Below are 16,753 nucleotides of genomic sequence, written 5' to 3'. Positions count from 1 at the left end.
AGCGCCCGCCGCGCTGCAGCCTGCGCTGCTCAGCGGAGCCGAGCCGAGCCGAGCCGGGCCGGGAGGCTGGAACGGGACGGGACGGGACGGGACGGACGAGGCGCGGCGGCTCTGCCGTGTCGCGCAGTCACGCGGGACCGCGCCGCCCGTGGGCCGGCCCCGCCGCGGGGGGGACCTCGGTATTTGATTTTCTTTTCTTCTTTTTGGCGAAGGAGAGAAGCAGCAGGTTTATGCTAATCGCCCTCTGGGGAGCGGCGGCGGGAGGAGGAGAGGAGCCATTTTGAACTCACTTCAAAGTTTAAGGTGGAAAAGTTGGAGCTCTCCAGCCTGCTGCCCGCGGACCGGGACGGGGCGCGGGGCTTGAGGCCGGCGGTGCCCGGGAGGCGAGGGCGGTGGTGGGGCCGGGCCGGCGGCTGATGGATGCGGGCGGGCGGGCAGCCCGGCGGGTGGATGGATTGTGCAGCAGCCCGCTGCCCGGCCCCGCTGCCCGCTGAGCTCCGGAGATGCCGCGGCTGCTGTCCGCCGCCGCCTGCGTGTCCTGGGCCGCGCTGCTCTGCGCCCTGGCTTCGGCAGCCGGCCGGGACCCGCGGCCGCCCCGCGCCGCCCCGCTCCTCCACCTGCCCGCGGGGGCCCCGCGCCGCCCCGCCGCTGCCGCCGCCGCCGCCGAGCCGCCGGCGCTGCCGCCCGCCGGGCGCCTGAGGGCTGCGGGCACCGCGCCGCGCCGCGCTCCGCCCGCCGAGCCCCGCGGGCCCCGTGCCGGCGGCCCCTGCCCGCGGCGAGCCCGGCACCGGGCGGGCGCCGAGCCCCGCGGAGCCGCCGCCGGCTGCGACCCGCTGCCGGGCACCGAGGGCGGCGGGCGGCGGGCAGCGCGGCGGGCGCGGAGCCTCAACAGCCCCCCACAGTTCCAGCTGCCCAGCTACCAGGTCTCCATCCCCGAGAACGAGCCGGCCGGCACGGCGGTCATCGTGCTGCGGGCCCAGGACCCTGACGAGGGGGAGGCCGGCCGGCTGGCGTACTCCATGGAGGCGCTCTTTGACGAGCGCTCCAACGACTACTTCACCATCGACGCCGAGACGGGCAGCGTGGTCACTGCCCGCAGCCTTGACCGGGAGACGAAGGACACCCATGTGCTGAAGGTTACCGCCTCCGACCACGGTTCCCCACGCCGCCGTTCGGCCACCACCTATCTGACAGTGACAGTGAGTGACACCAACGACCACGAGCCAGTGTTTGAGCAGCCCGAATACCGGGAGAGCATCCGGGAGAACCTGGAGGTGGGTTATGAGGTGCTGACTATCCGTGCCACTGATGGTGATGCCCCAGCCAACGCCAACATGCTGTACCGGCTGCTGGAGCCTGGAGCTGGGGACGGAGTTTTTGAGATTGACCCGCGTTCCGGGGTTGTGAGGACCCGGGCTTCCGTGGACCGTGAGGAGGTCTCTGAGTACCACCTGGTGGTGGAAGCCAATGACCAGGGCAAGGATCCGGGCCCACGCAGTGCCACAGCTATGGTGCACATCACCGTAGAGGATGAGAATGACAACTACCCTCAGTTCAGTGAGAAGCGCTACCTGGTCCAGGTGCCAGAGGACGCCCCCGTGAACAGCCAGATACTGCAGGTGCAGGCCACAGATCGGGACCGGGGCAGCAATGCCCAGGTGCACTACAGCATCGTGAGTGGCAACCTGAAAGGCCAGTTCTACATTCACTCTTTCTCTGGCGCCATCGACCTCATCAACCCTCTGGATTATGAGACTATTCGGGAGTACACGCTCCGGATCAAAGCCCAGGATGGGGGCAGACCTCCTTTGATCAACTCCAGTGGTATGGTGTCAGTGCAGGTTGTGGACGTGAATGACAATGCCCCCATCTTTGTGAGCACTCCCTTCCAGGCCACGGTGCTGGAGAATGTTCCTCTGGGCTACTCGGTGCTGCACATCCAGGCTGTGGATGCTGACTCTGGAGAGAATGCCCGCCTGGAGTACAAACTCATAGAGATGGCACCGTCCACTGGAGGTGCTCCTGTAGCAGGTGACTCTGGGTTCCCTTTTCAAATCAACAACAGCACGGGGTGGATCACTGTGGCTGCAGAGCTGGACCGAGAGACTGTGGAAAACTATCACTTTGGGGTGGAGGCCAGGGACCATGGCGTGCCAGTCATGACCTCCTCAGCCAGCGTGTCCATCACTGTCCTGGACGTGAACGACAACAACCCCACCTTCACAGAGAAGGTGTATCACCTCAGACTGAACGAGGACGCAGCTGTGGGCAGCAGTGTCCTGACCCTGACAGCAGTGGACAGGGACGTTAACAGTGTTGTGACTTACCAGATTACCAGTGGCAACACGAGGAACCGTTTTGCCATCACCAGTCAGAGTGGAGGAGGGCTGATCACGCTGGCCTTGCCCCTGGATTACAAGCAAGAAAGGCAGTATGTGCTCACGGTCACTGCCTCTGATGGCACTCGCTTTGACACCGTCCAGGTCTTCATCAATGTCACAGATGCCAACACACACCGCCCGGTCTTCCAGAGCTCCCATTACACAGTGAGCGTCAGTGAGGACAAGCCCATTGGCACCTCTATTGTCACCATCAGTGCCACTGATGAGGACACAGGGGAGAACGCAAGAATCACTTATATTTTGGACGATAACATCCCCCAGTTCCGCATTGACCCCGATACAGGCACCATCACCACCCTGATGGAGCTGGACTATGAGGACCAGGCCTCCTACACTTTGGCCATTACAGCCCACGACAATGGTATCCCCCAGAAGTCGGACACGACGTATGTTGAGATTCTCATCCTGGATGCCAACGACAACGCGCCCCGCTTCCTGCGCGACCGCTACCAGGGCTCGGTGTTTGAGGATGTGCCGCTCTCCACCAGTGTCCTGCAGCTGTCTGCCACTGACCGTGACTCAGGCCTCAATGGCCGTCTCCTCTACACGTTCCAGGGGGGTGACGATGGAGATGGGGACTTCTACATTGAGCCCACCTCCGGAGTGATACGCACGCTGCGCAAGCTGGACCGTGAGAACGTGGCTGTCTACAGCCTGCGGGCTTTTGCTGTGGACAGGGGCAGCCCGCCCCTGAAAGCCTCTGTGGACATCCAGGTGACCGTGCTGGACATTAATGACAACCCCCCAGTGTTTGAGAAGGATGAATTTGATATCTTTGTGGAGGAGAACAGCCCCGTGGGCTCTATTGTGGCACGGATCAGCGCAGCTGATCCCGACGAGGGGACCAACGCACAGATCATGTACCAGATTGTAGAGGGGAACATCCCTGAGGTCTTCCAACTCGACTTGCTCAACGGAGACCTCACAGCCCTAATGGACCTGGATTATGAGAGCCGGACAGAGTATGTTATTGTGGTGCAGGCCACTTCAGCGCCTCTCGTGAGCCGAGCAACTGTGCATATCCGCCTGCTGGACCAGAACGATAATCCCCCCGTGCTGCAGGACTTCCAGATCCTCTTCAATAACTACGTGACCAACAAGTCCAACAGTTTTCCCTCGGGTGTCATTGGCAAGATCCCAGCTCATGATCCCGATGTGTCTGATAGCCTGGCCTACAGTTTTGTCCAAGGCAACGAGTTAAACTTGCTCCTTTTGGACTCTGTCACTGGGGAACTCAAACTCAGTCGTGATCTGGACAACAACAGACCCCTGGAAGCCCTTATGAAAGTGTCAGTTTCAGGTAAGCAGGCATTTGAGTGCATGATTTTATTTGTCAGACGAGTATGGGGGCACGGGCAGAAATAACACACTTGCAGTTTAGAGTGTAGCTCTTGGTTTCCTGAAGCAGAAATTGATCTGTGAAAGTTTTGGAGAGGAACCACAAAAATCTATCAAGTCTATATGCTGTGGATTGAAGTGGTGCTTTGAAGTTATTTAGTAAACGTGGATCACAAGGATAAATAAATATGAGTGTGCATGGAAGGGAGCATACTCCCTCAGCTGAGGTGGTACTGAGGCTGGAGCTTTTCTGATGTGGTTCCATAAAGGTAGTAAATGATGTAACTTGCAAAGGTAGTAAATTATGTAATTTGCAAAGATGTAGGGATGCACAGGTATCTGTAATGCTGTCTCCCTTCCCTCTTCATTTTTCTGTAAAAAAAAAGCTGTGATTTGATATCTCTGCCTTTCCAGCAACGAAACATGTTCACTCCCTTCTGTGTACCCAGAGCTTTGGCTGGTAGTTCCTCAGACCTCAGCCCAGGGCTGGTGTGGCCCAGGTGGATGTTCTGCTGTGTTTGCACTGCTGAGCTGCACTCCTGTGGGAGATGGCAGCCCTGAAAGCAGTGAGCTATGGCTGTGTGACACGGCTAATGGCACTGGAGCTGCTTTAGTGGCACTAGGGACAGATACTGGCCCAGTGCAGCCCCCAAATCAAGGCTGTTACCGGGAGGGAGAAACAGGGAGAGGGAGGGGTGCTGTGCCATTAACTTCATCGGAGAACTTGTGTCTCCGTGTGTGTGTGAAGACTGTTCCATATTGTCCAATATGTATTTTTATTTGAGCACAAACACGCTCTTGGGATATCATTCTTTTTCTGCTCAGTTGCCTGTTTATCATGGAATTACTTTTTATGCCTCTAATTGTGACATCAATCGTGCAGTGAGTAATTTCCTCTTCAGGTGCCACTCTATAAAGTTTACTGTGGACTTGATCCCATATTTCTGTTGACTTTCAAAAGTTTACCCAGATAATTTTCTTGCTGCCTCTCTTTGCAGACTAAAACTAAGATTTGTGTTATTTTTGTTTAAAAAAAGGCTCAAAGTACTAGGTATGTAAAATCACACATGGGGAGTTTATTAGAAAAATAATAATCAATCTGTGGCATAATCCCAGCAGCAATTATTTTGCTGTAAAAGTGGCCACAGTGTGCAGCAAGGCCTCAGAAAAGTGAGCCACACTCTCCCTTGTGTTTGGAGGCTTGAGGTTCTTTATTCTTCAGAAGAAATGAAAGTGGCATTAACTGAGCTGACTGGTTTTGGTGCAGTGTATCCCCTGAAAAGCCACTCCTGGTTCTTCCAAAATGCTAGGGTGCAGCTTATGCGGTAAGGTAAATGCTGTTCCCATGTCCTGAGAGGACTAGCAGGAAAAACAGACAGTAGGCTTGTGACCTTAAAGAAAAACATTTGGATTAAGTTGCAGATGATTGCATGGTCACTGTCTGTTTGAACCAGTAGCTCTTTATCTGGTAGCAGAAGATAAGCACTCGTCTTGGAGCACAAATCTTGGAAGAGTTGTTAGGCTGGGTGAAGAGCATGTTCAGTGCAGAAAAATAGCTGACATGGGTGACTCCTTTCTCAGTATAATGATTTACACGGTTTAAGTGGGTGAAGTCTCAGGCAGGAGTGAAGACCTGTTTTCTTATGCAGAACATTGATTATTCCAGCATCCTTTTCATGTTTTGTGAAGGTGTGAATTTTGAAACTGTGCTGTGATGTTCATCAGAATGGACTGTCTGCTGCGTGTCTTGAGATACTTGAAATGCTTAAGTTTTTTTATGGCTAGGATTTTAAAATAATTTTAACGAGCACTGAGCTACATTTGACATTTATTTGGAGAAGTTCGCTGTGTGGAAATTGGAAGGGCAGTTTGTCGTGTGATTAGCCCATGAAAGTCTCACCTGCCTGGTTTCTCTGATTTATCTGATGAAGTTCAAAAAAAGAAGGGAGACAGAGAAGAAGCTCAGACAGAAGTACTCCCCGGGGTTATCTCTAAGTGTTGCGTAACACCTGCAAATCATCTGCTAAAATGAGCTGCCAGTTAACTGGGAAAAACGCGTCTGTGGGGTAGCCATTAACCTCTCAACCCAGACAAACACGGAGTCCTCGCTGCTCGCAGCTGCTCTTGGGTCAGGGCAGGACTGGAACTCCTTATGAACTTGGGGATTTGATCTCTGTACGAGTCGGAAATAACAGTGCTGCTATAAAAATCTTATTTCTGTCCCACAATATGTTGTGCAGCGGAGGCATGTGAGTGTGTGCAGTGCTAGCCAGGAGCCCTGCTACTCAGGGAGTTACTTTGAGGCACTGATACGTGGCTAAACGCAGCACTTTTTCATTTCACTTGGGGATTATTCAAATAAGCATGGTAATTTTTGCTTACTCCTTAGAAACAAAATGCAAGGATCATGAAGAGCAAGCAAATGGAGCTAAGAGGCTTCACAGAGCTGTCAGAAGTTTCATGTCCTCGCTGTCAGAGCTCTGTGGGGTGGTGAGCAGTGGGGCAGGCTCTGCCCTTGCCGGGGGGCCCTGGGGTCCCTGTGGGCCGTGCCCCCAGCCAGGCAGGAACCAAGCCAGGCCGGGGAGGGACGAGTGTGGGTGGTGTGGATATTAGCATGGTGCTTTGGACTGGGAAGGAGCGTTTGAAGTCTGTCTCTTTTGAAGTGAATCTCTCTGGGTGTCCCCCTGCCTGTGCCTGTTGTGCAGGGCTGTCTGAGTGAACAAACCGGACCCCTTTTGCATGCACTGTTCCAGATGTGCTCCAGGGGTCCCTTCAAAAGGCACATTCTCCTTTTTCTAGAGTACCTTCAAGGTTTTCCTACAGAAAGGCAGAGCTTTAGCTTTATGTTCCCATGTCTGCACATTGTGTTGTTGTTTTAACAACTGGGGTAAAATCTGGACTCTGCTGAAATCCTGCCCCTACTTTCCAGGAGGGACAGAATTTTACTCTGACCTTCTGAAACAGGTGGTCAAGAGTCCATCAGTCTGTGATTTCTTAGTTTTACTAATTGACAGGATGGTTAAATATGATTATTTTTTGTCCACAGCAATGTCCATCGTAATGCTAAAATGGGATTTATTTGGTCCAAAATGGGTTAAACATTGTTGAAGTCACCTTTCATTTGCTTGTTAAACATTATATTGCAGTTCTTGCTGGGGCAGCGGGAGGGGGAAGGCTGGTCTGAGCATCAGCTTTTCACAAACGTTACACAAGTTTGCCTGGGTATCACATTGCAAACACTGCTGGCACCTGCTTGGCTGTGTTGCCACAAGTAGTCCCACTTATCATCAGCGACAGCTCGGTGGGATACAATGGATGTGTGTGCAAACTCCTCTGGGAACCCAGCCTAAATCAGCAGAGCAGACAAAACCCAAACTGGCTGGATGCTGCAGCTTCTGAGTGGTCCAGATAAATGCAAAATATCATTATGCAACAGACAATATACAATTCTGGGAAGGTGTTGCACTTCAGACAGTGAGGGATAGACACCCAGGCATTTCTGAGGACTGTGTGAACTCAAGTATCATCTTTTACATTTCTTTAGCTTTAAATATCCAGTGGCATTCTGTGAGGTTATTGACTATCAGCAAATAGAAATTAACATAGAACTCATTTGTGTTACAATCAGCTTTGGGAATTTTTACTCAGGGCTTCATAAAGAATCTTCATTATTATTGTAATTTTGAAGTCATTATTGCTAATGAATCTCCATACAAATACAGATGCTGCAATACTTTGGTACAGCCCTTCTCAGAAAGGTGAGGCCACAGCTGTGCCTGAGATAGAAAGTATTGGGGTGTTACTGGTGTGTGGCAAGATTTGGGATTAAAGGGAAAAAGGAAATTTCAGCAAAAAGGTATCTTTGTATGTACAGGGACACCTGTGGGCATGGAGGGTGAGCAGGGTGTGACCCCTCAGGATGTGCAGGGCAGCACCAGGGCACAGCCCGGCCTCATGTCCCCACCTTTGGGCAGCAGGGCAGCTGCTTCTGGCTGCCACCAAGGACAGGCTCCCAGGGACAGCAAGGGACACTGAGCACCCAGACTGCTCTCCATGCCCCCCTTCCAGGGAAACATTGCTGCAGGCAGCTGCTGTGGGGATCCCTGTGGGTTGTTCAGGTAGGAGATGATGGAAATGGGTGGGTGGAGAGTCCTCCCCTTGGAGCAGGGGATGTGTTGGGGCCTGTTCTGTGCCTGCAGGGCATCCCAGGCACCTTGGGCTCCTGCAGTTCCCTGTGCATCCATCCCACTGCAGAGCAAGGGGAGGAGGCAGCAGGGCAGAGGCTGCCGAGGCGGGGGAGGCAGTGATGAGGGACACCTTTAGGAAGATGGCATGGAACCACAGGCTACAGGATTGCATCCCAGTCCTTGTGTGGTGTGTTTGGTGGGACTGAAGTGAAGGATGGTTGATAACAGCCAGTAGAGGTGACTTTGAACATTTACATTTGTTTTCCTAAAACAGCAAATCAAGAACAGTGACCATCAGTTAAAGCTACCTGTGGCTACCTGTATCCTTTATTGCATCCATATAGGATCCATTATAGATGTGCGTCCTTCCAGCCTGCTGGAACGTGACTTTCCATTTTCAGCTGCATGAGGTGTTCCAGCTGATAAAAAGCTGTGGTTGCCTTGTTGCTTCCCTACAGGCTTCCTTCCACTTCATGCCTGGGTTTCATAGGAGCGCTGTATTTTTGTTTCAAGACAGGAAAACATGTATGGCAATAAGGGGAAATTATTTGGTGGAAGTCTGACTGACAAAGTAACATTTTATGAGATAAAAGGTATCTTCTGTCTCTCAATAAAAAAAATGCTGATACTTTTCTGGTCAATTTCTGGGAAAGAGAGAAGCTGAGGTAACAAGGAGAAAGTATTAGAAGAATGAGAATGGAGATATGACAGTGAGAAAGATCTAATAGGCTTCACTTAATAACAAGTCTCATGGGAAGGAAATTAAATGTGGAGAAGTATGGTGAGGGGATTACCTTGAAAACTTTTTTCCTCTCATTTTCACATTATTTGCAAATGAGGAGATAGTTGTAATAACATTTTTAAAAACTGGACTAGTAATTGGTTTATATTTTTGATTGCTTTTTAACCCTCAGGATATATTAAAGAATTGGTTTCCTTGGTGTATTCTCTTGTGATTTGCTTCCATCTCAGACATCACTGAAGTGTTCTTCCTTCTGACCTGCACCCCTGAGTTCAGAAGAATCCTCTCTTGTTCTGTTTTTCTGGTCAGGCATTTCAGAATTGTTTTAGGCCGGGATTGTGGAGCCTGCTGCAAACTGCCAAATACAGAATAAACATTGAATTGTTGTCCAGGTAATGGCAAAAGAACCCTTTGTTCAGAATACAGGAACAGTTTTCTAAGTTTCCATGTTAGCATGATATTAAACCTGCAGCAGAGGTAGTGGTGGGGAAAGTAGGTGATATGGAGCAGTGGGATTTTATACTTCACTATCTCCAACATGCCAGGTGTTACCTGAGGAAGTGTCTGGCTGCTGATAACGCCTATCATGTTACATTCGCTCACTGAATGGTCCATTTTCCTTCAGTGTATCTACTTAATACCTGGGAACCCCCATCCATTGCTGACTCCTGTCTTGGAACTAAAGAAATTTTCTCAAGATATCCCATGACTGAGGAACATAATGTGAGGTTTTAAAGTGTAGCATTAGGTGAAGTAGGTAGTGTGCTCACTGCTCTTCTGTAGGGTGACTGAGAGACCCTTAGCAGACGCTTGGATGGGAACCCTGACATCCTCACGTTTCAGCCAGTCTGGCCAGAGCATCTTGATCAGAGCATCTCGCCATCCTGGTATCTCCCAGCATCTCCATGGAGGGTTTGGGGCGACTCAGTCATGATCTGCCTCCCCCTCAGAGTGAGCAGCAGGTCTGTCAGACACCCCTGTGGCTGACAAGCTGTCTGCAGTCTTTGGGCTGGCTGGGGAGTTCATGGGTCCAGGGGCCTGTGGGAGCATGCCAGAGCTCTGATGGTGATTCCAGTTCAGCCAGATGTGCTGCTGCTGCACACATTGGCATAGCTGAGCTCACACCCATCTGGTTATGTTGGGTACAGCAATTGTTGGGCACAGGTTTGACTTGTGGGCCCTCAATTCCCTTGTGGGTCAGGTGAGACTGATACCAAGACCCTGGGAATATGACTGCTCTGAAAACTGGAGCAGGAAACAACTGAATGTGGAGCAGAAACCTCTTTAAACCTGTGTGCAAGCACCTTTTCAATATTTAGCAGTGTAGGCAACTCTATCAGTAATGCTCATGCATGGAGGATGAGTAAGGGAAGGATCAAATGTCAAGACACAAGATCTATGCTCTCATCCCTTCTCCCTCTCTTTCTGAAGCCTTCAGGGTTTTGAGAGTCAGTTGGTGAGGACAAGCTCTCTAGTCTGAGTGCCTGAGATAACAGCACAGCTTACCTGCTTACCTCAGTATTGCCCAAGGTACAGGGTTTGGGCAACTGCTCTGTTGGCTTCCTTTGACCTACTGACTTGCATTTCCAAAAATATCTATGGAAACTATTTAGGAAATGTAGGAGGGTTAGAAGAGCTGAAGATACTCAGATCAGATCTAATGACAGTCTTTGACAATCTTCCATGTTACAGTTTATCTGTCCTGGTTTCTGTGGGAATTATGATGTTTTTAGGTAATACAGTAGTCCTGACTACTCTGACGTCTACTTTGCCATCCAAGAAACAAGCATGGTAGTACTGTCTTTTCTGAAGAATAGGTTTTTTGTTGTCTGCTCCTTTTTTAAGACTAGTTGTACAAAAAATGGCATAAATCAAAGTACAGAACAAGTTGACAAGAAGTTCAGTTCTTCAAAGATTTTTTCACAGTGGATGTCCACTTGAAACAAAGAACATCTGAGACCTAATTAAATTCAGTTTTGCCACTTTGAATTTCTGTGACAAGTGACAGTATTATTTTTCCCTCCCCCAACAGAGATCTTTTTCCAGTGTTGAAAAACACTGAGCTATTTATAGAAGTAAATATTTTGTAATATTATTTCTGCCAATTTTCCAAAAGGGGCCAAATGTAATCTTTATAAACAATTCAAAATCTGTTGAGATTTGCCTAATGCTTTTTTTAAAAATTCTTAAGTCTTTGCTTGAGAATGAATTGCAATGTGTTGTTCTTGTTGGATTGAAAACAGCATTATCAAAGGTACAGCTTGGCTTTTATGGTCAGATCTCTATCTGGTACCATGATCATCCTCTGTATCTCTTCAAATGCTTCAGATGTGGGTTGCAGCCATGACTGGGTGATAAGCAGGTGGTCTGTTGGCTGGAAATGTCCATCACTGATTAAAGAGGGGACAGAAATGACTGACCTGGGCTGAGTGCTTTGCTGTTAGGTGGCTGAAGTTCAGTGGGATGAACCCACCCTGAACGTGTGTGCCAGAACAGAAGGGTTTGTTTTCTTTTGGAGGGATGATTGTACTTATTTCTGTTACTGCAAACTACCTGTAGTAACAGGCTTAGCAGACCAGAGAGAAAAGATGGGGGAGGCTGTAATTTGCAAAGAGGAAAATATTTTGCTGTGAATAATGCTAGGATATACTTTAAATATTGTCAAGGGTTTGAGTGAATGAAGAGGGAAAGTATGCTTTTATGGGGATTTGGCATTCAACAAAGAAAGAAAATTTTAAAATACTTCAGAAAGATGATCTTCACACTTGAAAAAAAGCACTTGAACAGAAAAGTAGGATTTGCTGGAGAGAAAGGAAAACTGTTGGACTTTGTTTCAACAAGTCGTTAATGCTGCTAAGCCGTAACCACCTTCATATTTATTCTAGTGTTTACCCTTGCCAAGCACAAAAAAAGCAAATAAATGGAACAGCAAACCTGTAATAAATCCTCAGGGGACCATATGATAAACATGGACAGGTTATGTTTATCACATACAAAGGAAAGTGATCTGTTTTCAACACCATTGCCTGACATGTGATAGATGCTACATTCCATCAGGTCTCCAGCACTTTTGGAGATGATGCATATGGTCAAAATATTTCAGTGTGTTTTGAAGGAGACAAAAGAAAAAATCTCTTGTTAACAACTGCTGTCAACGTGGCATCTCCTGCCTGCCATGGAGTCTGTGGCTTGGCCCAGTTTTAGGAAGAAGCAAAAGGTTCTGGACCCCACCAAAAGGGGCAAAACAAGGACTGTGCTATTACATTTGAGTTTCTAAGATGTGATGGCCAGCACCCAGCAGCCTGTCTTTGCTGTTAGATGCCAAGGGGCTGTTAGGTTTGGAAGCTCATGCACTCAAGGAGAATCTCTGTAGCTGCCATGCCAGCGGGGCACACATCATGGGCACAAAGATCGGCTGGGTTGGTTGGGTTTGCTCTTTCCTTTCACTAGCCACAGATCACATTCCTTGATCCTATTCAAAACTGATGTTAGCAAGTCACTGAGCTCATTGCATTGAATTCCTGTCACAGCACTTTTGAACTTTCCAGGAACCGGCTCAGCCTCTCATTTATTTGTGTGCTTGCAGTGTTCGTGCTGGCTCCATTTCTAAAGGAGACTCTTGAACATCCAAGCTGTGATTTTTAGTTTTAAAATTGATTTGGCTGTGTGCATTTACTTTAAATCATGTAAAAGCTGTCCCACACTAGTGCATTTCTTGTTTTAGCAGCCTCCAGACACTGCAGGTACCATTCAGTGGGGACTAGGGAGAGGCATTTGGCACCTTTCATCCCTTAGGCTAGTAAGAGGACTTGGATCTAACCAGCAAGTGCTAGAGCATTTCACTTGTAGGTGCCTGTTCCCTGCAGCCCTATTCTGTTTTAGGCAGTTAAGTGTCCTATAAAGTGGGAATACTTGAAATACCATCCCACTACAGCCTGGGCACTTCACTCAGCACAGCCATCAGGACACTCAGCAGGGCAGAGATAGGCTGGGCTCCAGCCTCTGATCTCAGAGCTCTCACTGTGCTGTACATTAAAGAGGAGCCCAAGAGGGTTCACAGGCTGCTGTGGGACTCACATTTCCCATCTCTTTGGTGAGTGCCATCAGGCACAGGATCACACTCACTCCTGCAGGAGAGGAGGATTTTTGGCTCATGGGCATGGGCATCTCTGCTGCAGCAGCACTGTGGGCACTCTGGCTTTTACCCTCAGGATGCTGTTTAGGCTGTAAGAAAAGAGGGAACACAAGCCATTCAGGCCATGTCAGGACTAGGTCACTTCTGGTTGTAACCAGGAACTGAATTCTTCTTACCTGGGTACTTAAAGTTAAAATAAACAAGAACCCTGGGAATTTTCATGGAGTACTTTCCTGTTGATCAGAGATGATTTGTTTCTCTCCTGGCTTTAACTATTTGTAAATATATTCTGATTTTATGTGGAGCAGCCCCCAGATGGGCTAAAGAGTCAATTATGGAAGAATTCATGGGCTCAGACTTACATTACACTGCTAAATATTTAGAGTCCAACCCATCTTTGCCTACTGTTTAATCCTCTTTCTCCCTGCAGTTTGCCATGATGATAGACTTGCTGGCAATTACGGACGTGTTGCTGCTCGTCCCCTGGGAGCGGTGGCTTTTCCTGCAGTGTGCTCTGGTGCTGCAGGCAGCCCCTGCTGCCCCACACGTGTGCCAATGGTCCCTTGGCAGCACTGACTGGGCTGAGCTGTCCCTTTGGTGACTCAGTTTCCCTTCTCACAGGATGCATTTCTGGTGTTGGCCACCTCTTACTGTCACAGTGTAATTTGGTGATGTATGCTCTGCACGATGAGCTCTCCATCTGGCAGGTAATTGCCTGCTAGTTTAAATCCCATCTTAACTGCAGTTTCTCAAGCTCATGAACCTGCTGATGCCTTCTGGTTAGTTTTGCAGGGTGTTTGCAAAAGAGTTTGGTGCAAGTTATAGTGATGTGGGTAAATTTCTCGGTTTTGATTGATATGTAAGACTAACTTTTAGGTTAAGATTAGGTTAAGACTAACTTTTAGGTAAGATTAACTTTTAGGTCCTACTTACCAAGCTACCTGACATTGTTCTGCATTGAGTTTGGCAGAATGACACCTGGGTTTGTAGACCAAGCTGCTGACAGCAGGCACTGGCTGTTTGCACTGGTTATGCAGAGTGGGAACCCTGGGTGTGTTCTGGGACTTGGTAGATGCTGAGAGCTTGTTACACAATACATGCTGCTGTTCCTCTTCCCTTCTTCCATATATTTTTCCCCTTTCTCCCTTTGCACTCACTGGATCTGTTTGCCCTACCCTGTTGTGCAGCAAGGTGCTGCATCTCTGGAGCTTGCTTGCTGCAAGTTTGTACAGGGCCAAGCACAGCAGAGGCCTTGCTGGGCTGCTTTTGTAATACCTGCTGTAAATAATGAGCATAACCAGCAGGCATCGAGTGAGTGACTGCCCTGTGAGATAACAGCAGTGCTGGGATGTCCTGGGCCCATGGTGTGTGTGGCAGGCCCTGGGAGCTGGCTGGCAGGGCTGGCAGGGCCTCTGGGAGGGCCTGCTTGGTGTGACAGCCTCCATTGCCACTGCCGTCCCTCTTGCATTCGGGGAGGCAGGGCAGATTTCTGCACCTCTTCTGAGCACTGTGCTGTCACTCAGGAGGGTGTGTTGGTGCAGAGGGAGGGGCAGGGTCCATCCCTTCCTGGGATGCCCCTGGAGATGTTCCTGGTGAGCCAGTGCTTTGTCCATGCAGCCCTTGCCCTTCCCTGGCAGTTCTGGGCTTGAGCCTTCAGCAGTGATGGCTGCAGGTTGCAGCTTCCAGAGGTTTTGCAGACACAATCCTCTGCCCCTGTCCCTGTGCAGAGCCCAGGGGGTTGCAGCATCAGGTGCTGCTGACAGCCCCACAGAGGTCACCAGCACAAGCAGTCCCAGGACATCTGTGTCCAGCTCCATGTGTGTCCAGCTCCATGTGTGTCCAGCTCCATGTGTGTCCAGCTCCACGTGTGTCCAGCTCCACGTGTGTCCAGCTCCAGGCTGCAGGGCATGCTGCACACTGAGTGTCACTACTTGCTGTCTTTGCAGTCTGTGGGAGCAGCATCTGTGTGGCCCAGTCTGGGTGGTGATGTTGACTGTATTTTTTTCCTATCCCTTGTGAAAAGGTGCAGTTGCCTTTATTGACTTGTGCCTTTGTGCCTCAGCTACCCTATGGCTCAGCTAATAACACTGTCTGGAACTTTATTCAGCTTTAAGAAGCTTTAAACTAAGAAATTCCTATTTACTACTTACAGCATTGATGGACATGACTGATTAATGGCAATAAATTCAGGTGAGAACTGAGAGACAAGGACATTTTTTGTGTTCTGTGCCATGAACATGCTTGTTTTGTATGACTGAATTTTACGAACTTTTGTAGGATCTGCTTTTAAAATGTGTCCTTTGCCAAGTGGTGGGGATTTCTTAAGCTGGGATGACTGATTCACTCCTTTATCTCAGCCAGCCTGCATCAGACTGGTCTGAAGCTGAGATGCTGAAATGATCAGATAAAATTCTTCACACCCCTTCTGGCAGTTAAGTATCCATCCATCCTTTTTTTTTCCCCTGGGGCGAGTCCTCCAGGAGAGTTTCTCCTGCTCTGAGGTTGTGTCAGTGACTCCCTGAGTTTTTGCTCTGAGTTTCTTTGATCAGTCTGTAGCTGTTAAAAGATTCCATGGCTCTTTTCAAGGCCTAAGGGGAAAGTAAAGTGACATCTCTGATAGCCAGTTTGAAAGCTTTCTCAGACTGGAAAGCATCCCATGGAGCAAACTACTTTACTCACACTCTAGAATCCCATACTAGTCATACAGGATGGCTTAGTGCTGCATAAAATTTGGATATGGTGCATTTTCAGGTATTTCAATTAAATTATATAAGTGACTAATGATAAGAAAACCCTAATTAAATTTTTCTCCTGTGATGAAACGGAATTTTAGAGAAATCAGGTTGAGATTTCAGCAGTTGTGAAATTCCCAGTGTTGTTCTTTGCACTGTAGAGCCTTTGTGTTTACTGCTGTAGTCATGTTACATGACATTGCCTAATACCAGCAAGGCGTATTCTTGGCTCATTCAGCAGGTAAGATTCCCTGAGGGTCACTGAATCTGTCCCTGCACTCAACAGAGAGCTCAGTCTGATGCTTTCACAGCCATGGATTTGCATTTCCAGTGCCTTTTTCTTTTTGCCATGCATTTCCCTTCTATTCTACCATGATTATCAAAACCAAGGCTCTGACTAGTTTTGTGACTGTGTCATCCCTTCCTGCATCCCACTTGCTAGCTGGTGGTCTGTGCTGGGATGTGTTTTCCCTCTTGAGCCCTGGCTCCATCTCCTGATGCAGTGGGAGGGCCCCACGGGTGTGGGCGCCTTGCAGGGGTGGTCAGGTCATGGGGTGGGTGTTGAGCTTGCAGCTGAGAGCTGGTCCATTAGAACCATGAGAAGGGGATCCATTAGAACTTCAGGGTAATATAATCCCTTTTGGAAAGCACAAATCCAATAGTCAATAATCCAACACTTAGAAAGCACCACTGTTTCTGTTCCTTATTAGACACCTTGATTAGTTTATTTTCTATTTCTGTTCTTAGGTATTTTGTAGCATTTCATTTTCTCTACGATAGTTTATGAGTCACAAAATCTCTTGGAACAGGTTATCTTCCATGTGATGGCATTTCAGCACCTCTTGCATTTCCTTTAGCTGAATCACAGGTTGCTGTTTGTTTGGAGGAAATTCTGCTGCTTCTCTGAAGAAATCAATATATTTTTACCTGGGAATGATGTGCCAGGGTCGCACTGCTCTCTCTTTGGAGATGGGCCCTGCATCAACTTATACAGTACTTAAGGTGCTTGTCAAATACTAGGATGGAAAATTACTCCATTTTCTGAAATTACACTATTTGGGTGACTTAATTTTCTTTCCTGCCACCTCTGTCTATGTGTTTGAGTTGGTTCAGACACAGGGAAGCGTCAGACCAGCAGAAAAAGTGCAGTGATGTGTGGAGCTTCCACCACAGGGGCTTGATAAGGGAGATGGGTTTATTACATGAAGTATTACATG

The 16,753-nt window shown here is 48.9% G+C and overlaps 1 protein-coding gene across 1 annotated transcript in view; it reads left to right on the top strand.

Moving 5' to 3' along the window:
- Window positions 1–503: 503 nt before the first annotated feature.
- CELSR1 (cadherin EGF LAG seven-pass G-type receptor 1) overlaps window positions 504–16,753 on the top strand; it is a 164,956-nt gene continuing 148,706 nt past the window's right edge. The window contains exon 1 of the mRNA XM_054274344.1: window positions 504–3,702. Within this exon, the coding sequence (XP_054130319.1) occupies window positions 504–3,702 (3,199 nt within the window). The remainder of the gene's footprint in view (window positions 3,703–16,753) is intronic.

This window comes from Melozone crissalis, unplaced genomic scaffold (assembly GCF_028551555.1).
Source record: "Melozone crissalis strain CALT ecotype California unplaced genomic scaffold, PUWL_Pcris_2 ptg000004l_1, whole genome shotgun sequence".
NCBI classification, from domain to species: domain Eukaryota; kingdom Metazoa; phylum Chordata; class Aves; order Passeriformes; family Passerellidae; genus Melozone; species Melozone crissalis.
Note: the sequence above shows the minus strand (reverse complement) of the source record. Positions and strands in the feature narration are given on the sequence as shown.